Raw genomic sequence first — 26,057 nt, 5'->3', positions numbered from 1 at the left:
TGTTACCATCTGCAGCCGCCTGCTTGCACAAGTGAAGCTGCTTCCCCCTCAATTGCACCAGGATCCTCCTCTTTCAGGACCTCTGGGAATCCATGAATGGGTGATTCCCACTATTAGCCAGCAGGGGGCACTACATTCCCATAAAATCTTGCCTCGTGGGCTTCAGCACCCAAGAGCAAATAGAATTATAGGTTTGTCCTCAATAGACAAAACCTCCTTATCTCCCCCGCCCCAATCCCTTAACTGCACAGAGCTACAGTCCTCTCACCCTTCTATGGAAGAGGAGGCAGTGGGTGGCAAGGGATTCCACACTCTCCTGTGGGTATCTTAGTCCTTTGGCTCATTTGTCTGTGGAGGGGCTGGGAGAAGAATACCTATGCTTTCTGGGCTACTATACTCCCCCTCAAGTACCCTGGCTGGGGTCAGCTTAGAAGTTTATCCTAATCATGGGGCTACTCTCCAGGTAGGGGAAAGATGGAAGTTCTATGTTTAATTCATAATTATGCTTCTTAACAACTAATCATATTTATTAATAACTGATGAGTAAGAATGATTAGTTACTAGTCATTCATATTTCTATAGTGCTTTAATGCTTATGTAGCTTATAAAGTGCTTTCCACACTGTGAGGGAGGCAATGTAAGTTTCCCATTTTATAGATAAGGTAGCAGAGATGGAGGGTATCAAGTAACTTGTTTAAGGACACAGAATGGCAGAGCAGAAAGTCCTCTGAAGGACTGAAAGTCCTCAAAGGACCTGAGTTCCAATTCTGCTTCTGAAGATGACTACCTCTTTTGAAGATTACCCTCCTTGGACCTCAGTTTCCTCAAATGTATAATGAAGGAGTTCAAAGAGATGACCTTGGAGGCCCCTTTCATCCCTAGAACTATGATTCTATGGTCACACATATCTTAAGAGTCACAGTAAAGAAATGAACCCAAGTCCCCAGGACTCTTTCCGCCATGCTGGGTTTATAGAAGCCCTCACTGGGAATCTGGGGAGACCAGATGGGCATTGTCATATATCTATTTCCTGATACCAGCACATGTGGAGAAAGTTGAAAGAAACTAAGTTTGTACATTGTCATTCTGCCTGCCCCATTAGATTGCAAGCTCCTTGAGGTCAGGGACTATCTTTTGCCTCTTGTTGTATCTCCAGCTTAGCATAGGGCCTGGCACATAGTAGGCACTTAATAAATGTTTAATGACTGATTGATTGAAATTGACTATAGATCAGGAGGACCATCTAGGGAGAAGGGATAGCACTGAGGGGGTTGTACGCCTAGAGGAGTTCCTTATGTAAAGAAGCAGGATAAGGGAAAGATGGGCCTGACTAGGACCCTTTTATTGCTAGAATCAAAGAACTTGAGGGTAGAAAGGATCTTCCAGGTTGGAAATCATCTAGGGTCCCCAAGCCCCACCCCCCCATTTCACTGATAAAGACCAAAGCACAGAGAAAGAAGGTGAATTGTCCTGGGTCACACAGGTAGTGACAGAGCTGAGATTTGAATGCAGATCCTATGATACTATGAAAAGAAAGCCATTGCTCTTTCCACTTTAGGACACTGCTCCTCGTCACCCTAGGATGTATGGGTTCAAGTCCTATTTCAGCACTGTTCTGGGTCTTGGTCCCCTCTGAGATCCCAAAGCCAAGTATCTTTCTAGATTCAGGTCACAGGGACCAAGTCACCAGTCCCAGCTGGAGACAAAGAAGGCAATACTGTAGTGGGCAGCTACCAGTTAAGGAAATATGTCTCTGCAAAGAGCCAATAGGCCAAGATCTCCAGAGGTGTGTGATTTAATGGCCTTTCCTGTACTGAGTACACAGCTGGATGGATGGATGGATGGATGGAAGCATGAATGGATGGGGGATGAATAAAAGGATGGATGGATGGATGGATGGATGGATGGATAGCTTTATCCATGAGGGAGAGAGGGAGGGAGGATTCAGTCTCAGAGCCAGGGATTGAGTGGAGGCATTTAATAGGTGGCTCAGGTAGGGGGTCTGACCCCTCCCCCAAGGGACTAGAATCTGAGGGCCTAAATGGAAGCCTCTTATTGCACACTCCTCCTTGTCTCTCCCCCAACTGATTAAAACATGGGACAAGGCACTGCCTGGGGAAAGAGAGCAAATTGTTGGAATTCTCTTTTCTTTCCTCACTCTTTTGTTCTGTCTCCATCTGGTGCTCTGGGGGATCAGCTAAAGTCACTGGTTACTGTGGTAACAGCACCCCCCCCATCTTTAACCAACGGAGCACAGACCCAAGCCCAAGGGACTTACAGTTTGTCCTGCTCTTTTACCCCCTCCCCAAACATAGACACCTACTTGCCAGCACCCCCTGTCCTATGTGAATATTTAGTGGGGAAACTCTTTCCCAAACTTCTCAGAACTTTGACTTGGCTCTGAGAACACTGAAGCCAGATAACTAGCAAGAGAGAATTTGGGGTGGGGGTGGGGTACAATTCAGCCATCCCTGGAGTGCTGTCAGAACAGCCCAGGCCCCAGGACTCTGGGCAGGCAGGAGGGGATCCACTCAGCCACCCTCTGTTTCTGCCTAGTCCAGAGCTATGTGGAAACCCAACTGGCCTCTCTTCCTCTGCCCGCCCTCCTCTCTCTCTCTCTCTCTCTCTCTCTCTCTCTCTCTTTCTCCTCCCCCCTCTCTCCCGGTACTCTGCCAGCAGGGCTCTCTCGGCCTCCCTGGCACAGAGCTGAGGGGGCTGGCTCCAGCCCCTGCTCAGGGCCATTGTTTTTCTTCTCAACACCCCCAAGTTCAAGTTCATCTGGGTGTTACATCATGTCTGGTTGCTCTGGGAAACCAGACGGGTCAGACGTGACTCCGGGGAGAGGGGGTGGGAGGCAGGGAGGGGGGTTTGAAGCTCCCCTCCCCTCCTTGCCGCTAGGGAGCTCTGAAGTTCTGAAGTTTGACAAAGTTGTTTCTTTTTGCATTTTTTTTGGCTTTTTTTTTTTGAGGGGGGTAGAAAGGAGGGGGGGAACCCAAACCACATAAAATTTCAACTAACTTTCTCTGGTTGCAGGCCTGGCAGCAAAGACACTGAGCTTTAGCAGAAAGAGGACTGGCCTCTATCCTTCACCCACTCTCTTTTTTCCTCTCTTTGGATTCTGCTGTTCTGTCTCTCACAAGGCTCAAGAGGAAGGGTAGACAAATCTTCCATGGGGTGTGTGTGTGTGGAGTTCCAATAGACTTGACTGTGTCAAAGTCAAGAGGAGATTGGTATGTGCATAGCAGCAGTGTGTTGTGTGTGTTGGGGGAGGGAATCCTTGAAGTGAAGGACAGGGGCATGGGAGGGGGGTTGAAGTTGGTCCTCATTATGCCAAGGGCCTTTCTCAAACTCCATCCCATCTGAGTGTCCATGGAATACTGAAGAGACTCAATGTGTGAGTGTGTGAGTGTGTGAGTGTGTGTGTGTGTGTGTGTGTGTGTGCTTTTTGGGGGGAGGGCAGGCTCCCTTTCTCCTTAATAGCACTCAGTTGGGAGATTGGGGGAAGAGGCTATTATCCTGAGATGGGTAGGCTGGAGCCCACCCAGGCTTGCTCTGTCTCAACTGACAGGACATGCTATAAGGCTGATAAACTCTGAAAGTGGGGAGGGTCCTGAACCCCGGCTCTCCAGTCTAGAGCTTAGCCAACTGGTGGAATAGAGTCAAGGGGTATAATGGCCTATTCCTCCCCTAAGGCCTTGAAGTTCAGATTTTCATGGCCTTCCCAGCCTTCCCCATCCAGTCAGCCCAACCCCAGCACTGTGGCCTTGGCTGCCTTCCCCTAGGGCCTGGGCTGCCAGGGCTAATTAGCCAATTAGCTGATTAGCCTGTGAGCCTGGGGCCTGCCTGGGGAGTGAGGCAAGCTCAGCCAGGAGGAGGGAAACCCTGGGCCCAGGCTCTGGTTCTGCCTTCTTCCTGACCACAGACCCCCTGCTCCTGATAGGGCATAAAAGACTGGGTTACTCTCCCTTTCCTTAGAGGAGCCCCATCCTCTCTCCACTTCCCAGTCACAGTCTCAAGAAAGAGCCTAGGACTATAGGATTATAGCTAGCTAGAAGGTGCCTTAGAGGTCATGGAGTTCAACCCCCTCCTCCCCAAGACACACTCAGACAAGGCATCTGAGCCCAGACGGCCAGTGTGGCTGAGCCACAGGTGGGGCCCAGGCCCTCTGATTTCCAAGACAGCACATTTTGGATTCTGCTGGCCGGTTCCCTGGCCTCCTAGATGCAGAGGGGCAGATGGGCAGAGCCCTCCTACCTGAGACTGCTGTGGGATGTTTAGAAAGTTGCCGTCCCGGGGTCCGATGCTGACAAACCGGTTGGCAGAGGAGGCGCCTGTCGTTGAGAATGCTGCGGGGGAGGGAAGGAAGGGAGAAAGGGAGAGACTTGATAAGTCCAAGTTGGCCCTGTCCCCCCTACCCGGACACTGCCCTCGAGGGCTGCTGAGAAAGAGAGAGAGAGAGAGAGGCTTGGTTAGGAAATGTTATCACCCCATCCCTTCCAGCTAGGCATTGCCCATAGGGGCCAACTTAGGAGGGGAGGATGTCCTCTGGGCCTCCCCCTGCCCAGATCTCACACACACACACACACACATACACACACACACATATACACACACACATACACACACTCATGGTCTCTCTCAGATGCACATTTATACTCATATTGCATACTATAATATAACACAGCCACACTTGTACTTCTTCCCTCCCACCCCACTTCTAAGCCCCAAATCACACCTGTCCTGAGGGTCCCGGAGAATGAGGGGGAGGGGGCTTGGAATACCAGCTCCCTCTCTAGCAGTTCCAATGTCCCCCCTGTTCCTGCCTCACCCACTAGATGGGCACTAGGGGCAGGCACTATGTCTAGGGAGCTCAGGTGCTCCTCTAGGCCCACAAACAACTCCTCTTACTGTGACAAACATTATGCTGGCAAAAGGCTTTAGGGAAACATGAGGCAAGAGGGAAGATTCCCTTGGCATAGACTGAGGCTGTGGTTACTTCCCAGCCTGTTCCACACCAGGAGCTAGTGAGACAATCTTTGGTCTGACCCAAAAAGGAGACTCTACTCTTCAAGGTTAGTCCAGGACTGCTCCTCTTTACATTCTGGGCAGTTCTGGGCAATGTCAGGTAAAGCCATGCTGGAAGCTCAGATTTGGGTCCAGCAAAGGTATGAAAAGAGTCTGACCAGAAGGCCCAGTTCAGCTCAAGCTCACTACCCCTACAACTCACGTGGACTCTTCCTCTCCCAGGAGGGACTGAGTTTAATACTATGATATTCTCTAGAACTGACAAGCTGAATCAGGCCAAATGGTCCTGATATCCTCAGGACCTGAGATTGAGGGCCACTATTGCAAGGGCTCATGATTAGACAATACTACTGGGAAGCAGTATAGGGAAGGAAGAGGGAGGGCTGTGTAGATGTGGGGTGCCGAAACTTATGTCAGCTTCTGCCTATTGTCTCCCCAGAAGGGCAAAGAGAAAAATGTGTTTAGGGTTGGGCACTGGAACGGGGGTCCCCACCTGCTTTCCACTGCTGGGCCTGAATTGGGCCCTTACCAGACACACACCAGAGACCACATGCTCACCAAACTCTTCTCCATCTCTCTCTGGTAGAGGCCCCCGCCCTGATAATTCAGGGTGTACCTTCTCCCACCCTTCTCCCAAGGACCAAGCCTGTGTGTTGGATGGTGAATGGAAACGAGGGGAAGACATGGAGAAGATGGAGAACAAAAGAACCAAAACCATGAAAGGAAGAGAGAGACATAAAAAAGGCCAACAAGCCAGTGAAAAACATGGAGAAATGAGCCTGCCTCTGCCCCACCACGGTCTAGAGTCTACAGTCTACAGGAAAGCCTTAAAGCCGAGACTCCCAGCCCACCTTTGACAGTCAGTCTGCTGAATGTGCCCTTCCTTTTCCTCCCATAGGCACCACTGCCCCATCTCTATCTCCCTCGAATCTTCTCCCTGTCTCTGGGCCAGACGTGCCCTCTATGCCTTTTGACTTGGTCTTCCCTTTGCCAAAACTTCTTGTTGCTTAGGAAACTTCAGGGAGGGGAGGGGGGTGAGGCTCAGGGCTCTCTGCCCCTACCTCTGGATGGGAGGATGGGTGTTGGGAGCTGGAGGGGAGGTGGAGGGAAGAAAAAATAAGAGGAACAACAATGAGAAACCAAATGTAAAACTGAAGGAGTGAGGGTGTGAGGAGGCGAAGGTACTGCATCTTTAAAGGCCTTACGGAATGAAGGGTGAGGTAAAGAGGGAATGGTGGTAAGGTGATGGTGATAGGATTGCCTTGAGACTGGATTTTGTTTCATGTTTGGTTTTTTGTTTTATTTTTGTTTTTGCTTGTTTTTGGTGGTGGGTTTTTGTTTTTGTTTTTAGGGTTGCATGGGCGGGGGTGGGAAGAACAAGGAGACAAAAAGAAAAAAAAAACAGCAATCACGCATGAGGATGGGATGGCTGCACCCACCCCCCATTCCCTCCCCGCCAGCTCCCCTTGGCCCAGCCCCGCCCTGGCCCGTGCCCCCTCCCGCCCCCCGGAGGGGCCCGGAGCAGCAGGCAGTGGGGAGTCTGGTGGGGGTGCTGGCTGGGTGGAGGCCACGGTTGGTCTGGGATTCTGTGCTGTGTCCTGGAGCTCTCAGGTAGGTAATTTGACTGGTGCTGGTGGGCCAGGGACTTTTGGTTTGATTTTGGTTTTTCATCGTCCACTTACAGGGTGATGTAGGAGTCAAGGCGGCGCCGTCTGGGGTAGTGCTGGTGGATTTGGTATCAGGCATAGGAAGGGGCACAGGTCTGGCCACTGGAGGCGGCGGTGGTAGCAAAAATGACCCCGGGACTTTGCCCTGGCCACTACCGTTAGGCTGCGAACAACATAAATAGAGTGACGTATGAACGCACATCACATGGCACACAGACACACGCTCCCTGAGCTGGGGCTGGCGGCTCCCTTAGGAGGTACAGCCTCGCTGGCTGGAGCACTGGCTCCCTCGTTAAAGATGCAGTATTTGTCTCCTCCGTGGGGCAGGGGCTGGGCTGGGCTGGGCAGGGGGTTAGTTTCTCATTTTGGTCTCTCAGATGTTGCTCTTTTTTTTCCTCCTTTAAGTTTGGGGGTTCAGTTGGGTTATCGGTCATTCTTGGTTGGAAAAATGTTTTAATTAGGAAATTTTCAAAATGCATGTTTTGATATATTATGTAAAAAGCGATAAATGAAGCTGCACCAGGATAAATATATGGCTCCTGCACATTGTCTCCTGTGAAAAGAAAAGACGGCGTTGTGTTGTGCACCCTCCACAACTCACCCCCAAGTCCCTCCCCATTAGGCTCCTCTGGCCTAGCTGGATCTGGGCCTGTTGGAAAGAGGGAAGTGTGATCTCCATGCCTGTGACCCTCAGCAGATGTCCACATTAAGGAGAAATCCTGAGAAGAGAAAACTCTGACACCTCCTCATCCCCACCCCACAGCATGGAAGTCCTCTAGATAATAGTATACCTACACTGCCCGGTGAAGATAATTTTGTCTTTTACCCTTAAACACTGTCCAGAAAAGAAAATCCATACATTTCAGTTCCAGTGTCTAAAGCCTCCAATCAAGTGCTTCCTTCCATCTAACCTAAGTTCCTCCAATAGTTGTTCCAGACACACCCTGACTTGCTCTATCCACAGAGATGATGGAGAACATTCTGACCATCTCCTCTCTACCCCATCCCCATCCTTTCTTCTAGCAACATGACCACCAGCTTCAATCAGCATTTCCTTCCAGAAACAGCTACTCAAATCTATGCCCTTCTTCTTCCTCCTGGAATGTATCGAGGCAAGGGTGACGTTCAGGTTCTCTCACGGTTAATTCTTTACGACAGCTTGATGCCCTGCTAGCTTTTCCAATTCCAGAACTTACTACACTGATAAGTCCCATTCAGACTGTGGCTAAGGGAGATTTGGCATTTGGGGGGAATGTTCTTAGGATTGGGATTTCCCACCCACCTCATCCAGCACAGTGTTACTCTGTTCTTTGTACAGGTATAGGACCCTGAATACTTCAGAATGGCAGCCTACCGAATCATACAACTTAACTCTGCCCGTCCATTCCGGGGTGACAATTGCCAAACGACAGCCTCTGATGGATGTAACCAATTCATACCCTCTGTTCCGCTCTCCAAGTGGAGAACACTGCTAGGAAGTCCTGGACCTGAGCCCCACAAAGTGAGTGACGGTCATTCCGGAACTCTGCCTTTCCCACTAACTCCCCACTTCCCCAGGCAAACAGAAAAGGCCAGAGAGGAAAAGCTTTTCAATGTGAAGGGACAAACACAGAATGGATCACAAATGTTCCTGAGATACAACAGTTGTTGCTTTGCCTTGTCTCCCCAGTCTTATCCCATTGTGGTAAGAGAATAATCATAACAATAATAATAACTCACATTTTTATAGAGCTTTAAGCACTTCAGAGAGGCCTAACAGCCACAGGCCAGTCTGGTTCTTCCCCAGAACTGCCTTAATCAGGGCCTAATTCACAGGGACTGGATCCAAGAACTTCACAGGAATCAGCTGAGTGGCCCCAAGTACACTTTGGGAAGGATACGCATAACATTTGTTCCTTTCTACTCTTCCAACATGTTTGTCCAATATGGGGCTCTACACACAGCAGGTGCTTAATAAATGTGTGTTGAATTGTCACATAGGATTTCATAGGATATTACAGCTGGAAGGGAGCTTTAGGATCATTCAGCATCTCGATCAAACAACTGACAACTCTGAATCCCATTGACCTGAACCTGGCATCAGAGCTCAATCATTTGAAAATATCCAAATTTTAGAAATAATTTTCAATTAGTTCTGTTCCGCTTCTAGAATCACAAACTGCGAGAGCTCATCCTATCCAATCCACTCATTTTACAGGTGGGAAAACAGAGATCTAGAAAGCAGAATGGAAATGCCCAAGGTCCAATAGTTAGTAAAAGCTGGAACTCAGGCCTTCTGAGAAGTCCAATACCCTTTCCACTGAGCTCTCCTTTGTTAATCTGGCCACAATAAGCATCTTTGGTAAATATGCAAGCTTTTCTAGAAACCAGCACAACTAGTTCTTTTTCTCTCAATTATTTCTTTTTTCACTTCTTTTTGAAAGAGGTTTCAAATGGGGCGGCGGGGGCAGAGTTTCCTATGGCCTCTTCCGAGAGCTCTTCCAAGTTGTGTTTCCATTTTGCCTTGGGCTTTCTCCATTTGGGCCTTATGAGCTAGGGCTTGTACACAGCTCTCTCTCTCCCTTAGGTAGGTCCTATGGCCTTGGGCCTTTCACCCATCACCAACTTCATTGGTTTCATCCTTATGATAACCTTAGCAGAGCATCCTTTTCTCTGGGGAGGCTTTGGATACCCTGCCACAGCTGCCTTCAGAGGCTCCTGCAGACCCCAAGCAGTGATGCTTTTTCCTCTTACTACTTTTCCCCCAAGCCCTGAAAAAGTGAGGCCACCCTTACCCACTGAATCTCAAGGTCATCCCCCAGCCTAGCTGGGCTGCTGCAGCACAGGTGCTGTGTCTGTTTGAATCCTTGTGCCTTCTTCCCAACCATGCTTGTCACTGTCAGGACAGGAGCCTGATTCTGCTGAAGGGAAAGAATCCTCTACCCCCAAGACAACAGAAGCTTTCAACTCAAGATGGGACTGACTAGCAACAGTCAACACAGAGGAAAAATGATTAAGGTGAAGGGCCATTTATATGATGCCCCCACACCTAAGTTCAGTCTACTGGGTTAGAGCTTCTTAGTGGGCCATTCTGGTCTGCAGGACACTAGAAAAGTCAAGCTAGTCCTATAAGTGACATGGGGACAGGCCCAGAGACTCTTAGACTGAACAGAATCTCCAGAGCCTCATAAGCTATCTTGAAGTCACTCTACTCTCAGCACTTCTCCTTGCTGGGATTGGTTTCAGCAGGACCAAACAGATCCTGGTCTCTATCCCTGTCAATCCCAGGGCTAGGTGTAGGGCTGCACAGCAGCCTCCAGTGATGAGAAGACAAGGTTCACTATTCTTTAGGATCCATTTTCCTGGCTCTGAGTTCCTCTGGGACTGGGAGGTAGGATGGCTGGCACCCTATGGCCCTACAGTCCAAACAAGCACTGGCAGAAAGCACTAGAAACCATCAGGATTATCTGAACTCTTCCCCTCCAGACACCCGCACTTTTGGGGGTTAATGGTGGAGATAGAGGTGAACGGAGTGGGAGGAAAGCCAGTGCCAAGGAGTGAGCTACACAATCAGCAACAGACACCCTCACAGGATGGGAAGGGAAGAGGGGGAAGTAAAGAGGTCATAAGAAAGAAAGGAAAATGGGAAGAGAGTGAGGAGGAACCTAGAAACTGAAGAGTCAAGAGGTGAGGAGGTGGCGTGACCTGGGCATTGAGTGTTAACGACCTTCACTGCCCATCCTGCCAAACCTGGGAGAAGAGGGGAATAAGGTGGAAACTATGGTTAAACTCTGTGAAAAGAGAGCTGGCTTGGTTCTAAAACCTCTGTCTCTAACCATGTTTGTACTGGAGCACCGCTCTGAGATACCTTGGGGCAACCTAGTGGATATTTCTGAACCTGGAGCCTCCTGGATTCCTCCTCCCCTTACTTGGATTCCAGGCCCTAAATGGGGCCAATTCTCCACTGTGGGGACTCTTTAGTTGTCAAGGATTGGGTTGTAATGGAGAAGCAGAAATGAAAGGGTATAGTTTAAAGGCTATGCCTCCCCCTAAAAAAGAACCTTCTCCCTGCCACATGGCATCGTCCAGCTATGGCTTTAGCATTTAGCACAGTGGTTTAGAAACCACTGTTTTCTGATCCCCAATGTTCCAGTAAGGAGATGAGACTATGGCTCCAGGGAGGAGCCTGCTAGACAAGGAGCTCCTTTGGAAGAAGACCCCTTTGTTGGGTCAGGTTGTCCCAAAGTCCTAACCCTTCATAGCTGGGCACTATATGATATGTCCCAGAAAACAGGGCTAGATTTCAAATACTTCCTCTCCTTGTCTTATTCCCCTGAGTCGGGCTTGAGGATACTTTTGGCTCCTTACTGACCGGCCTCTAGGTGGATCTTGGGGTTCACAAGTCTCTCTACTGGCTCCAAGAGACAGGAAGATAGACAGACAGACAGACGAATGGACAGACGGACAGACAGACAGCAGACGGACAGCAAGACGGGAGGGATGAGATTGCAACCCAGGCTTTCTGGGGCTCCCTCGAAGCTCACCTGCCCTGCGGCCTGGCCTGTGCCATCCGAGCACACGAACTGCACAAACTCCTTCAGTGAGTCCTGGCCATGGTGGTGGTGGTAGCGGATGGTCGGGTGGGTGAAGTAAGGACTCGACTGCTGGATGATGGAGGTCGAGGGAAAATGCAGAGCAGAGGCTGTTGCCCGCGGGCTCCCTGTAGGTACCACAGGACAAGAAATCATGGATTGGGAAGCATAGATATGGCGGGGCTGAAGGGGTAGGGGCCAGGGAGCAGGGCAGAAGGCTAAGGATCCTGGGGGTGGGAACGCATGGAGAACTGAAGGGTTGGGGGAGAGGAGGCTGATAAAATGGTTTGCTGCTACTCCCCTGTACTCCACATCTATCTCTCCAGACCTGTGCTCATTATCATTTATGTATATGGACACAACCCTGCAGCCACATACAAATACCAAGACTTTCTCCTTGTAGTCCCATCTCACACCAGACACTCCACTAGTTCAAAGATCTCTGATTTAGGAAAGGAGAACTTCCCACAAACACAGATTGCAGCCCCTCTACAATTTCATAAATGGTCTCCGAGAGTCCCCATGGCTGAACAATTCATTTGCCTAGCTGACAGCCTCTAAGCTGATTCTCAGACAACAAAGAGAGGTCATCACTGTCCCTATATACAAAGCCTTTCAAACATGACAGCCCTCCTAGAGCTGAGGCTCCCCAGGCCCACCTCCATGCCCCAATGAGGCACTGGAGTAGGCCTTAGTAAGAGAGAATAAGAGTTGATTAAGTGCCCATATGTGCTAGGTAATGTGTTGAGGGCTTTGTAAAGACCTCATTTGATCAGGAGATAATGGATGTTGCCCAAGAGTCAACTACATTCCCCCCCAGATATACAGCCACACATACATAATATTACTACACCTCATGGGCACATTCTCATGTCAGAGGCACACATACATGTGCTTCAGCCCTCCTTCACAGGCATAAACATATACTGCTGCAATGACTACACAAAGGTACACTCCTCACAGATGCAAACACACATGCAAAGCTCTCACAGACATATGCACACACTTCACAGACACAAGCACAGGCACATACATATATACCACACACACACACACACACACACACACACACACACTCTTCCTTGCTCCCCCCACCTCCCCCCCCAACCTTAGCCTTTCCCTGTTTCCATGCCTCCCCCTCCCCCTCCCCGTCTGTTTCTAATCAACTAGCTTTTGCTCTCAGTTTCATTAGGGGGCAAAGGAGATTTAGCTTCTCTTTGGAGTTCATAAAAGCAGAGTCTGGAGCCCAAGATAATGGGGAGGGGGCTGCCTTCAGACCCTTCTCCCCCCAGACACATTCTCTCCTTCCCTCCCTGAGTCTGAGTTCTGCCTGTCCTGGATTCTCCTGCCTCTGGGCTCCTAGCCAGGGGATCCTGAACCCTGAAACGAGAGCTACAAGGAACCAAACTCCTCATCCTTTCCACTGCTCTTCAGAAGGGACCAGAACTTGGGCTGGGCTTGCATCTAAGAAAAAACTGAAGGCCCTGAAGAGGATGTCCGAGGATGTCTCCAGAGTCTAGACGGAAGGTTGCTGGTGCCATCAGAGCAGTGAGAAGTGAACAAAAGACTGACTATGAACCCTCTGCTACTCTTGACTTCCTGCCAGACTGCACTCTCCTCAAAAAGAGCCTATATGCCTTGGTCACTGGTGGTCCCTTCCCAGGTCTTGTCCATTAGAGTGAGAAAAATGGTTATAGGTTCATAGTGCTCAGGGTTAGGATGGACCTAATAGATCACTTAGTCCAATCCCTTCAATATATAGATGAGGAAACTGAGGTCCAGTAAGGGAAGTGACTTGCCCAAAGTCATCCTGACAGAAAGCAGCAGAGCTGGCATGACTTAGGATAGCACAGCAACCCTCAGTGGTAGAACTAAGAGGGCTGGCCTGAGGGTTACGTCCCTTTCACTGGGAGCATTCTCATCACACATATACATAGAATATATGCACATTGCCTTCCTAAGATGACTCTGAGGAGCATGGGCCTAAGACTCAGCCAGGAGATGAGAGGATAAGGAAGGGAAGGGGGAAGGAGTCGTAGGAAATGAAGCGCGTCCTTGCCGATCCAAATGTAACCAGAAGACTCATCCTCAAACACGAAGGAAGACGGGGACCTCTGGGGAATGAACCTGGATCCAAAACAATTGTCTCCTTCCCTTCAGGACCTTGCTTAGCCTCTCATGACCTTGGAACTTCCTGGCACAGGTCAGTAGAAAGTGGAAAGGGGGACTATATTGAATCCCCAGCCCTGCCCCACTAAGAGCCTCTGCCTTTTGCCACTCTGAGACGGAAGAGGAAGGGGTGGGGCAGACAGGGAAATCTAGTAGGCCTCATCTAGCAGACAAGAAGATTCCCTACACCCTCCCTTCCTTGCTGTCTTGATCTGCCCTACTCAAAGAGAAAGGGAGAAGTGGGGAAAGGATTTCACTGCCAATTTGGGCTGCTCCACTGACCCCCTCAGAGGGCTGGGGGAATGAAAGTTGGGGAGGCACTGCTGTTTAAGGCTGCTTTCCATAACCCTCCCCGCAGCCTCCCCAGACCCCATTCCCTGCCCTGGCCTACTCAAGAAGCTGGGAGGGGAGAGATGCCACTCCCAGTCTGGGACCACTCCCATGCCATGCCCTGCTGCCCTGGCCTGGCCTACTCCGAGAGAGCCGGGGCGGAGGGAAGGAGGGAGGAGAGGGAGCACGCCCCTGACAGTTTGGGGCTATCCCCCACGCCCCTCCCACCAGCCGCCCCCTCTTCCCCCCCTTCCCCAACCTCGGTTCTCACCTGGTCTCACTCCAGCTAGCACGGGCAGCGGGTGGTGGGTGAAAGCCATGCGCGGGGAGCTGGTCTGAGAGGAGAGGGCACTGCAGAAGTCCAGCTTTCCTGACTTCTTTAGAGAAGCCGGGCCTGGGGGGGAGGAACCAGCAACATAGGGTGGGTTTAGCAGAGGCCTGAGGGCAAGGTGGGGGTGAGAGAGGGCGCAGTGAAGCATGAGAAAGAAGGGCAAGCCCAGCAGCTCCCTCCTCCTATGACTCCTACCCAAACCCAAGGTCTTTGTTAATGCCCTGCTTCCCCCTACCCTTTCTCTCTCCTGCTTTCTTTACCCTGCCTATAAGACAATAGTGAAGGCACTCCACACACCAAGCTATGGGGTAATGTGTGCCATCTGGACATTGGGAAAGAGGCAGGCAGAATGGTGCCTACTTTGACCCCTGTGCCCAGACTGTGGAAGGTATGAAGGAGGCTTACCACTTTTCTACCCAAAAACCTGTAGGGGAAACCTGCAGGAGAATTTCCAGGAGCCAGGGCAAAAGTCCCACAGGGTTGGCAGGGAGAGGAAGGAGGGTGGTGAGCAGGTCTTGGGGGTGAGGGAAGAAACCAGAATGGGGCTCACAGGGACAAGGTGGCCAGGGCCCCTACCCTGCATCCCTCCTACTCCCTTCCACCTTGTTTCCCATTCCTGTCTTTTTCCTACTATCTCCCTCCTGATATACCCTGGGTATGACGGCAGCCTAGACCTGGAGAGAGGGTGGGGAATCAAGGAAACCCCAAAATCAGATGTCTCTCTTTGTTCTTACTGAGCATGGGTGCAGAAAAGGGAGTGCACAGTAGTCTTGAGGCCATGGTTCCTCAAGGAAGGGTAGGATTTAGGTTAGAGGGAACCCTGGACAAGGCCTCAGATGACAACAGCAAAAAGAAACACCATCAAGGACAAGGACAGCTAACATTTAAAGCATTTTGTCACACACTCTCCCAGATGACCAGATAAAGCTGGGGCAAAGCCTGTCAGAACTACTGCCCTCAGGAATGGAGGAAGGAGATGAATGACTGGGTCACACATAATGGACTATTCATTCTCCTGAGGCGTCATCACTAGATTCTGGGGTTGCCACCCAGCTGAAAATAAGGATGCAGAGAGAGCCCCCTGCCTGTCCCTAATTCTAACAGCTCTGGGGTTGGCAATTACAGATGTCCCTGGGTTTAGCTGGTGCGGTGTCTGAATAGCGCCAGGTTAGAGCAGGTGCTACTCTGCATGGCTTGGGGGCAGTGCCTTCCCCCTTGGCAGGAAGGACTCTTGCATTGGTGACAAGGGGCACAGGAGGCAGGAGGTGAGTTTAGAGGTGCCAGGATTGGGAATGGGAAAAAAGAGGTGCCAAAGGCTCTAGGGCTGATTTCTTCAGGGGACAGCCAAGCTGAAGGGATGTGAGAGTCATCTAGACTGCAAAGAAGAGGAGGTGGGGTAGGGGAGAGGGGAGAGGGGAGAGAATGGAAAGGAAAGGGAGGAGGAGAGCTCCCAGTCACCAGCAGAAGTGTTATCTGGTGGCAGCTGTGTGCCACCTGATAGCTGGCATGACAGTGGGGGTGGGGGAGCTCCCGCCAGCTGTGCACAGCTGTCCCCACTGCCACACAGCACCTCCCCAGCTGTTCCTGGTCCTGCAGCTGGGCTGCTTAATTGGCGATTTGTCAGCAGCACAGGGAACAACATGAATAGAGTCGTTGAGAGAGAAAGGCAGGGGAAGAAGAGGAGAGACTCAGGAGCTGAGGGCTAGAGGGCATCTGTCCACAGAAACAGGGGCTGCAGGAGGATGGGGGGCACTAGCCAGGCTGGAGAATCCTCAGCCCTAAACACAGCACACCAAGAGGAATGTTGGTACAGGGGAGAAAGGAGAGATCTGCTAGAGAAGAGCCCAGCAGAGAGGGGGGCCTCACTCCTCACTACCTCAGAGTCTCATGGGATGGCCTGTCCAATGCCAACTTCATGGCACTGTCACTAGGGCACTACTACCTTATTCTCCCTCCCCATGGGACAACTTCTATCATCCAGAGAGGAGCAGCTGCCTAGCACTTAATGTTTTTTCATGCATTCATTCATTTATACATTCATTCACTGGCATTGACCCTCTAGCCTACCCAGCGCATTCTCTACAATTACTTTTCCACTTCTTTAGTCTCATTTCTCCCTTCATTCTCACTCCCATCAACTCTCTCAAGACAAGAACCCAGAACCCCTGTTTTGGCTAGCCTAGTCCACAGGGGGCCCCAGGAACCACTCCAGAACAGCAGCTGTCCTATACAGGGCAAATTTTGGGAAGAGCCTAAGGATCTCAAAGCCCCTCTGTGGACATGAAGATAAGCACTTATCTTCCCATTCTGGGGAGCAAAAAACAAAACGAAACAAAACTGAGACATAGAGCTTGCGTTTGGGGGGGTAAAGAGGCAAGAATGAAAGACAAAGCAAGAAAACACCCAGAAAAGCACCCAACTTTCCTTTCCCCATCCGCTAAATCCTTTTCAAAAGAAGGATGACCCCAACCCAGTCTAACCCAGTCTAGCCAACCTAGACTAGTTCACAGGGCTTATCTGGCCCCCATTCCTCACTTTGAAAGCTCTATAAAAGGCAAATAACATTCCAAAGCAACAGGGCTTTCCATCAGGTAAGTCCCTAACTTGTCCTGTATACAAAAACCAACACCACTGAGAGGCCTGACTATTCACATGTCCTTACCTACGTACATACCCAGGTATCCCTACTCACGAGCCCACCCATCCAGGGATTGTGCATACACACAAGAACATTCACATCTACACCCATGTGACCACATCTGTGATCCAAACATTGCGCAACTATTCTCTTTTCATCTACACATCTACACATGGTCACCATGTGACCATGTTCACCTGCCCTGCCCACAAACATTGAGATATGGTACCATTCTATTCACAAGCACACAAGCTACATGTTCATTATGACATCAGGCATGTAATCTCCTTACAAGGTACATACATGTCCACACAATGCAGTATAACCAGGTAGCATGCCAACATCCTCCTCGCATATGCACTCATGCTCACACATTCCTATTGAGGCATCCTGAACATTCACTCTTTACACACAGCTCCAGTTTTTATAAAACTCTAACCTCACAACCTGTGGGACAAACATGCCCACATATGTGACCCTTACATGCACCAAGGTGTTGTATATATGCCCTCCTTACAAACACGTAAGTCTATACTCACAGACACCCACCCACATGTGCACAGGTATAACCTTTTTATGCCTTTTTAGAGGCATTGCACACAGACCCTCTTTTCACATACATAGAAGTCCATTATTTCTTCAGGTCTGAGTGTCAGACGGTGACAACTGACCTCAGAAGGAAAGGTAGGGGGTAGGGTAGCTCAGAGATAGGGTCTCCCTACCTTGGGAATACTCAGAGGGAAATACCTAAGAGCGGTTCATTTTTTCTTATGGTTATCTCATTCCATGGGTTCTTCACAAGACCCTCTCTTCTATCTAAACCCCTCAGTCTGATCTAAGAGTCTCTCTACCCTCTCTCCCTTTCTCTTGGGCTCCTCTGTTTTCTCTACAAGTGAGTACTTTGTGCAGTGAAAAGGGAACCATAGAATTGGTGGTGATTTGATTGAAAAAAGCCAGCAACAGAGAGGCTAAGGGAGGGACTGAAAGAGAAATGAAAACTTTTTCACTATATAAAGCTGGAGGGTAGCCTTCCTTGGGTCCCTGCCCTCCATGTCATCTTGATCACTGAGCAATGCTCACTGGCAAAGAGGCAGCAGAACTCTCCCTCATACCTTTTGCCTAGCCTGGCTCTCATTGGGAAAGGCTAGGGTGAGGAGAGCACCCCAAACTTGGCAATGTGAGGCTCCCTGGGGCAAAGCCAGAGGGAGCATGCAGGAAGGCTAGAAAGGAAGAGGAATATCTTTGCTGTATATACCTAAGCCTCTTACTGAAGTGGAACTTATTGGGACTGAAAGGGGAAAGGGAGTTCACCCCAATTTAGGACTAGCCTAGACTCCCTAGTCCCTGACTCCCTGTTCTAGGTAGGGCATTGCTAAGGTAATTGTACCTGCATCCACATCATTGGGCCAACCACTGGACTGGCTGCTACCAGCTGCTGGGGACCGTCCTGTCCCAGGGTAGAACACGTCATCCACGGGGCTCTCCATCTCGCTGTCATCTATGGACTTAGGGCGCTTGGTGGTGCTGAATGGAAGAAAGAAAGAGAGTCAGAAGGGGGCAGAATGGGGACCGAATCCAGGAAGTCAGTCTTAGTTTTCCTAGAAAGGCACCCATTCCCAAGAGGTAGGGAGGAGGGGGAAGGGAAGAGCTGGCTAGAGTTGGAGTGAACCCCTAGAATTTGGAGGGTTCTTCCCTAGCAATACTGGCATATACTGGGGAAAGGTAGCAATCCCCATGCCTTCTGACATTATCTGGCACATGCAGGCCTGGGGTTGGCATCCCTATGAAACTGAAAAGACCTCACCATTCCCAACTCTTAATAGGCACCAATGTCTATAACCTCATTTTTCATAATTTATCCCTGAGGCATGCCAAAGGCCTCGGATGATGTGTGACAGAAAGGCAGTGAAGACCAGAAAGTTCAGTGAGTACTGAAGGCCACACTTACCTGGTGGAAGGAGGGGAGGTGATGGACCGCCGCCCAAGGGTCACCTGGTTTATGTTGTAATAACTGGGGCTCTCCAAATCCGCCAGGGAGAAGTTAGGCCCTGACGCCGTAGCAACAGGAGCTAGATGGGGAAGAAAGAAGACCATGAGGTCGGAAAGAACAAGACAGACTGGCCTTTTTTTGGCATCCTATCTTTAAGAGGTTAGGGCAAGAAGGTACCTTCTGGGTCAGAGAAGACTGGGGAGGCTCCACCAGCTTGAGGCTGACTTCTCTTTAATCAGACTCTCTAGGAATAACCAATAACCAAGAGCTTCGGACCCATTCTGCAGTTGGAGGCCCAGGATAACCATGGGCACAGGGCCATGTCCCTGGGTGAGGAGGGTCTCCCTCCTGACAAACTCTTTCGAGTACAAATTTTCTCCTCCATGGTGGTAGAGATTAAGGCACCAGGCCAGTTTTTTTCTTCCTCAGAGTCTATATAGCTTTGCCCTGAATTGACTCCTGTTGAAGGAATAAGACCTACCATAGCAAGGGGTGGGAGTAGTGACTGTGTGGGGTAGAAGAGAGAGAAGCCTCTGTCTGGAGAGATCTCCATTTGCCCTCTCCGCAAACCTTGCAGAGCAAGGATAGCAGTGGCCAGTCACTCAACATGGGGGCAACAACGGGGTCCCTCCCAACCCAACTTCCTCAATCAGCCTGGTTCCGGGCCTGGGAGGAAGGGGGTTCACTTACTCTGTGATACTCTGACCAGCTCAGTCACATTCCAGACCCCAGAGGTCACAAAGCAGTCTTGGAAACTTAAGTGCCCTACAAGGGAGAAGAAGACAGGTGAGACAAGGATAGGGAGAGAAGGGGACTCTGGCATCTCTTGCCTCCCCTCCCAGTGGAGTCTCAAGGCTCTACCCATGCCTTGACCTCCAAGTTTGCCCTGGAGGGGATAGTGTTGGGGCCATGGGAAGTGGAGTGCCCCAGATGACTCATGGGTTCTTCCAAATGACCCAGAGATCCGTGACAAAGGGGAAGTGGAAGGAAGGACAAAGGTAGACCTGGGCAGGTCAGGGATGAGTGGGAGAGAGAAAGGGGAAAGGGACTCACCATTGGGCAGTGGTTTGATGTCCGCATCTCCTTGCTGGTTTGAACTGTCTGATTGTCCGGATTCTGCCAGGAGATACAAAGGGGCAGATGGGGTTAAGCTCAGGTTTCACCCCAGGGCAGACCATCAGGCTACCCAGGAATAACTTAATCCTAACTCCCTCTTCCCCATTCCCACTCCACCCCCACCCAGAAGCCACGGCCCAAATGTCAGCAGAGGAGAAAACTCCAAGAGATCTCAGAAGAAGAAGGTCAGGAGAGAAAAAAAGGGGGGTTCAAACCACGACAAGGATGAAGCTGGAGAAAGAATTCAGCTCCCAGACCAGGTTTCCTCCCACAGCTAGAGAGGCCTTAGGAGTCCCCATCCCCCACATCCTTTGGCTGGCAGATGAGATGCTCCTTTAATTAATTAACTCCATTCCCAGCCATTCTTTCATGCCCGCCTCCCCCCACCCCCATATACACCCTACCCCACCCTACCCTTTCACCTTTAAGCTTGCAGGCAGTGCCTGGCAACCCAGAGGGGGGAGGTGTGCCCCCGACACTGTTGCCCGTTTTGTGCCAGCCAGTCTGGGGCTGTCTCATGCCCCAGTGCCACAGCTGCTCAGAGCTCAGACACAAGGGTCCTATTGTACAGCTCTCAGAGAGGCACGGATAGTGTGTGTGTGTGTGTGTGTGTGTGTGTGTGTGAATATTTTGCTGAGCTTGGGAAAGCCCCCTTCCTTCTCCATCCCACTATCCCCCAATGCTTTGTGTGCCAGGGGCACTACAGGGACCTCCAGAATGCCCGCCTGGGCATGGCAGTTGGCAGAAAGCTAAAGAAGCAGGGAAGCCAGAGGCCAGTTGGGGGTGGGCATATAGAGAGAAGCAATGTGGACACTTCTGAGAAGGGATGAGGATCACCAAGAGCAGACAGGCCAATCCCAGTTGTCAGGTTAAGGCAAGTACAAAGCTAGATTGGTACTGGGCTGTCAGTAGGTGTGTGGGGGTGGGATTTCTCCGAGAGGGAGAGAACTACAGAGCCCTTTCTGGTCTGATATCTGGGAATTTCACGTTAGTGACTCCTGATCCTGGAAGGCAGGGAATCCTGGGATTCTCATCAGATTCAGAGCTAGAAGACACCTTAGAGATCATCTAATCCAATTTCCTCATTTTACAGATGAGGAAAATTGAGCCATCAAGAGGTTTAGTAGCACTGTCATATAGGCAATAAATGGAAGGCCTTTTGACTCCAAATCTAATGTTTCCACTACATTCCATTACTTTCCTTCTGGAGAGGCTTGCCTGCAGACTACTGCCCCACCATAATCCTTCCAGGTCCAAGTGCTGGGGGGAGAGAACAGTGGGAAGAAGGGAAGGGGGCCAGTTCCTACTTCAACCACAGAAGGGGAAAGCTGTGATTAATAACCCCAAAATACTCCAGGGTAAGGGAAGTCTGCACCAGTATTCTTGAAGGAAAGGCCCTTCTACATCTTGGAGCTGGACATCGCTACAGAATCTAGATCTTAGTTTCCCTGACTTGGTTCAGCCCACAGTGAAGGGCAAAGACTATGCCCCAATCCTACCAACCTGTACTGTGCCAACCCTGGGCCCCTACCTCCCACATAGCTTTTACTGGGTAGGGAGAGGCAGCTGCTTACAGGGCCACTTATTTGTATGCTTTCCTATGCTTTGGAAGGAGCCTATAGGAAAAGTCCTATTTAATGAGGAATCCAACTAAAGGAGCTGCCTAGAAGAGGTAGCTTCTCATCTAGAGAAGTACAATGCTAAGGGAAAGTAGGAATAAATAGATTTCTAGTCACTTTAATTTTCAACTTCTTGAGCTTCCTAAATAATTAGAAAGTGAAATTAGGATTAGAAAGTGTCCAAAAGTGAAATGGGCTGCCTCCATAGCTAGTGAGTTTCTATTGGTAAGATAGATTGGTAAGATTTCAAGTAGAGGCTGGATGACCATTTGTTGGGGATTTTGTAAAGGAAATTCCTACTTGGCTTAGGTATGGGTTGGTCTAGTTGACCTGCAAAGTTTCTTTCAACTCTTACATGATTCATCCTGGATCTGAGCTTAAGCTCCAACCAGCTTGGCTAAAGGATTACTGTTATTATTAGGTATTTGTGGGACCATAAGGGGCAGTTTCCTCACTACGCCTACCACCACAACAACCACCACTCTCCTCCAGGATCTTCAAGATTGATTCCCTTATGCAGTGGACAGAGCACCAGTCCTGGAGTCAGGAGGAGCTGAGTTTCAAACCCAGCCTCAGACACTTGACACTTACTAGCTGTGTGACCTTGGGCAAGTCACTTAACCCTGACTGCCTCAAAAAAAAAAAAAAAAAGATTGGTTCCCAGACCATAGGCTCTGTAGCTCATCTCCACCTTCCCACAAGCCTAGGTTCATGGCTCCATGGGCCTGGACAAAGATTGCCCCAACGGCAGTCTAAAGGCCTGAGTCAGACCTAGGAACAGAAGGCCTCCAAGCAAAGATGCTTGAGTTACATACAAAGATATAAAGCTGCTAAGGATCATTCTATCCCCTCCAAGTCAACTATGGTAGAGGACATGGAGCCTTTGTCCACCAAAGGAGCCAATACAGTTGTAGCTTTGTGGGGAAAAGGGTAAGGGGGAGCCCTGGGAAGAAGCAGATATGGCCCACATTCTGTTCAAAAAAAGGCCCACCTCCTGACCTAACTCGGAAAAGTCCATGAAGCTGGAGACCAAAAAGGTCATACTCCAACGTCCCAGAGCTGCTTTGAAATTCCCCTTAGAAGGCACAATCGCTTGAGTTGTCCCATTCCATTCCAAAATCATCAGGTGAAGCCAAGAAGACAGACAGACAGACAGACAGACAGACACACACACACACACACACACACACACACACACACCCAGAGACAGGAAGACAAAAGGAAGAAACAGAGTTGGGGAGAGGGATAGGGAAGGAAGCAGGGATTCTAAGACAGGGAACTTGGGAAAGAGAGCAGTGGAGAAATCGTTTCTCCTCTAGAAAATTACCCATAAATATGACCAGTAGCACTATCATCGTCATCGTCGTCATTGTTGTTACTTTAATTGAAAGGCGAAGAGTAAAGGTTTGGGCGAGGGATATTTCCTTCCCCCAGACTAAAAGCAGATCCGACTAGTCTGAACCCCTCTGCTTCTCTTCCCGTTCGCTTCTGGCAGCCATTTTAAACCTTGGCAGCCATCTTACTGCTGGCGGCTCCGGCCAGAGTCCCCACAATGCTGACAGCCGCCAGCCCCCGAGATGCTGAGCTGAGCCCCAGGACAAAAGACTGAAAATCTGGACATGGTATGGGTCGGGAGGGAGGCTGAAGAGCCAACCTAGGGGCAGCTGGGTCTGTGTCCCTGTTTTAGATACAGCCGAATACACCATTTGCACCCTTTTGGTCGACTAGGGCTGAGGACATGGCTGTTGCTCTCAGGAAGGCCCTATTAATACATCCAGCATACTAATAAGTTAGCATTTATATGGCACTTTAATATTTACAAAGCACTTTACAAATATTATTTTGTCCTCACAACAACTCTAAGAGATAGGTGCTATTATTGTCTCTATTTAGCAGTTGGAGAAACTGAGGCAGACATAGATTAAGTGACTTGTCCAGGGTCACACAGCTAGTAAGTACCTGAGACCAGATTTGAACTCAGGTCTTACTGACTCCAGGCCTAGTGCTCTATCTACTGCACCACCTAGTTGCTCCCAGCATTCCCCAGGACTAGAGACCTAAATTAGTTAAATATATGAGACCCATTACCCAGATAGGGAAATTGAGGTTCCAGCATTGGATGGGAGGTGACAGGTGGGAAAGTCTTCTCTGTACCTTCAGGAAAGGCTGAAGGGTTAGAACAGAGTAGTCCTAGAAGCAATGCCAAGATCCTTCCCTCTAAGACCCCAGCAGTGCTGTTTAGCACCCCTTAGGGGTTGGGTCCCCTGAGTAATGATATCCCTTCTCCTCCCCTCTTACTTCCCGCCCTCAATGTGTGGATCAGACTTGGCTCTGTGACACGAGGATGCCATAGGCAAGCTTCTTCTACATGCTTACACATTGCTGAGTGGGTCCAGAGTGGCTGGGGTGGCATTCCCTAGTTATTCCCCGGCTTTTAAGAAGCAATGTTCCTGCTCTCTCCTCCCTGGAGACTGGGGCCCTGGCTGGTTCTGCTTGAGAAGAATAGTCTGTCTTCAGGAAGGGGTTCCCAGCCCACCTGCGTCATCCCATTCTCTGTCTCAGCTCATAGAGGACCCTTCAGGCCAAGGGCAAGGCAGCCAAGGGAAAGAAGAGGGAGGGAAGGAATGGCTCCTTCATTACACCCCCTCCCCAGCCCTGATCTCAGAGCTCTGGCTTTTATCTGGCAGAATATGGCTTATCGGAGCCACCAGCTGAACAAACACACAAATCCACGGTTAGTGAGAGAAAACACTTTTCCTGAACTCTTTATCTCCTGTTCACAGGCCCTGCTTGCTCCCCACTGCCAATAGCTCAGGAGGGGAACTTTGCTGCTGAACAGCTGTTTCTGCCTTTATTCTCTGCTTCTAAAGGTGGAGGGTTTTCACTCTGTCTCTGACTGTGTCCCTTCCTCAGTCTCCATTTCCCCATCTCTCTTGGTTGTTCCCTTCCTTTTTTTCTCTCCCCCCAAACCCCAAACACTCCTCACCTCCCAATTCCCTACTGGTGTGTATGGCTGGGCACACTGATCTCCGTTCCTTTACTTTAGAGGCTGCTTTCTCATTGAGAGACAATAGGCCAGCTGGTGGCCCGTGGGTAAGGGAAGGGGGCAGGGAGGATGTTGGCTGGCATGATGAGGGCAGGTGCCCAGCTTCCTTCTTTATCCTCCACAGCCTAGGCCCTCAGCACTCCCCAACCACCCCCCTGCCAAAGCCTATCCCACTTAATTCCACACCCTGGCACAGTCCACATGCTCCCAGAGGATGTGTTCTCAGCCAGAGGTCTCCCCTACAGCCTTTACCATAGAAACAGGCACCTATCCCATTGCTCTGGGGCCTAGCCTATATAGACTCAGCTCAGTATCTTCACCAAGCTGGTCACCTGGGCAGGGAAGAAAGCTCCCTTCTCTACCCACAAGCTCTTGGACTATCATATCACATAAAAATACTCCCAATCATTTATCACATAAAAATATTCCTGGTTGTTTGCCTTATCACATGAAAATACTCCTAATTGTTTGAGGAGATGGCAAAGGAGGGGAGTGGGACAGTGGATTCTAGCCATAAAGCTAACATCTCTCCTCCTGGCCTAGGTATGAGGATCCTTTAACTGCATCATTATGTCACAGATTTAGGGCTCAAAAAGGAAATCAGTGTGTCTATGTCTAATACCCATATTTTATAGATGAGGAAACTCAGGTCCAGAGGGATTAAGTGATTTGACTAAAGATTTAACTATCTTTAGTATCAAAGGAAAGATTTGAACCTGGGTCCCACAACTAAAGAGCTGTACCATAATGCTTTTCCAGGCTCTGTTAGAGCATAAGAATGGTGTTTCTGTGTCTGGCCTAACATCAACCTGCCTGCCACCATGAGCTGATAAACCAGGCCTGGTAAGAATAAGAAGCCTCAGTCTCTCATTGCAGACAGGGCAAGAATGGCCTACAGGGACCTGCAAGGGAAGTAGGGAGTGGACAATTCAGAATTCAGCTCCAAAACATTCCAACTCAAATTCTTATGCTCCTATAGCCAGGGCCTTCTAGCCCAAAGGTCACCTGCATGAAGGCAGAAGCCTGGACTGACAGAAAGACTTTCCCAAGGGTTCCAGCTTTCAGGTATGATTCAGAAACACTGGGAAAGAGAAGGTGTCTGTGGGCTGACGGATCCTGAGCAGCCTACTAGGGAGTGAGTTCCAAAACAGAATTTGGCAGAGGGCTGCAAGGGGCCTCCTTTAATCACTTGCACACATGTGATCTGTTACTCCCCCACTTTCTGAGTGTGGGGACTGTAGAAGACACTGTAGGAGCATAGACCTCTCAGCCCAGAGGCAGGTTTGGCAAGAAGTCACCAGCACCTGGCCCTTCCTCTAACTTGGGTTCACCCCCATTAAGGAGTAGGCCCCACGCCCACCCTTACCCTTTCCCATCCAGACCTCTCTTCCTCCATAGCTTCCTGGCCTCATTCTGCCTTGTCCTGGTTTAGCCCATTCTCTCGTCTTTCTTCTTTCCATTGACCTCTCTAGTCTCAGTCTTTCTGGTTTCTTCTCCAAGGTTTGGGCGTGTGTGTGTGTGTGTGTGTGTGTGTGTGTGTGTGTGTGTGTGTGTG

The 26,057-nt window shown here is 50.0% G+C and overlaps 1 protein-coding gene across 4 annotated transcripts in view; it reads right to left on the bottom strand.

The window, feature by feature from the left end:
• Positions 1-26,057, bottom strand: part of NFIX (nuclear factor I X) — a 110,441-nt gene that overhangs the window by 273 nt on the left and 84,111 nt on the right. For 3 of the 4 annotated variants that reach the window (XM_027851148.1, XM_027851149.1, XM_027851150.1), the window contains exons 3-9: positions 19,775-19,837; positions 19,412-19,486; positions 18,680-18,800; positions 18,119-18,255; positions 14,034-14,156; positions 11,216-11,391; positions 4,255-4,346 (exon numbers count right to left, since the gene is read on the bottom strand). In XM_027851148.1, the coding sequence (XP_027706949.1) occupies positions 4,275-4,346; positions 11,216-11,391; positions 14,034-14,156; positions 18,119-18,255; positions 18,680-18,800; positions 19,412-19,486; positions 19,775-19,837 (767 nt within the window). In that variant the 3' untranslated portion in view covers positions 4,255-4,274. The remainder of the gene's footprint in view (positions 1-4,254; positions 4,347-11,215; positions 11,392-14,033; positions 14,157-18,118; positions 18,256-18,679; positions 18,801-19,411; positions 19,487-19,774; positions 19,838-26,057) is intronic. The other variant, XM_027851151.1, reaches the window with a different exon arrangement.

Source organism: Vombatus ursinus, unplaced genomic scaffold (genome assembly GCF_900497805.2).
Source record: "Vombatus ursinus unplaced genomic scaffold, bare-nosed wombat genome assembly UNPS02009173.1, whole genome shotgun sequence".
In the NCBI taxonomy this organism is placed as follows: Eukaryota; Metazoa; Chordata; class Mammalia; order Diprotodontia; family Vombatidae; genus Vombatus; species Vombatus ursinus.
This window is presented reverse-complemented; position numbering and strand designations above follow the sequence as displayed.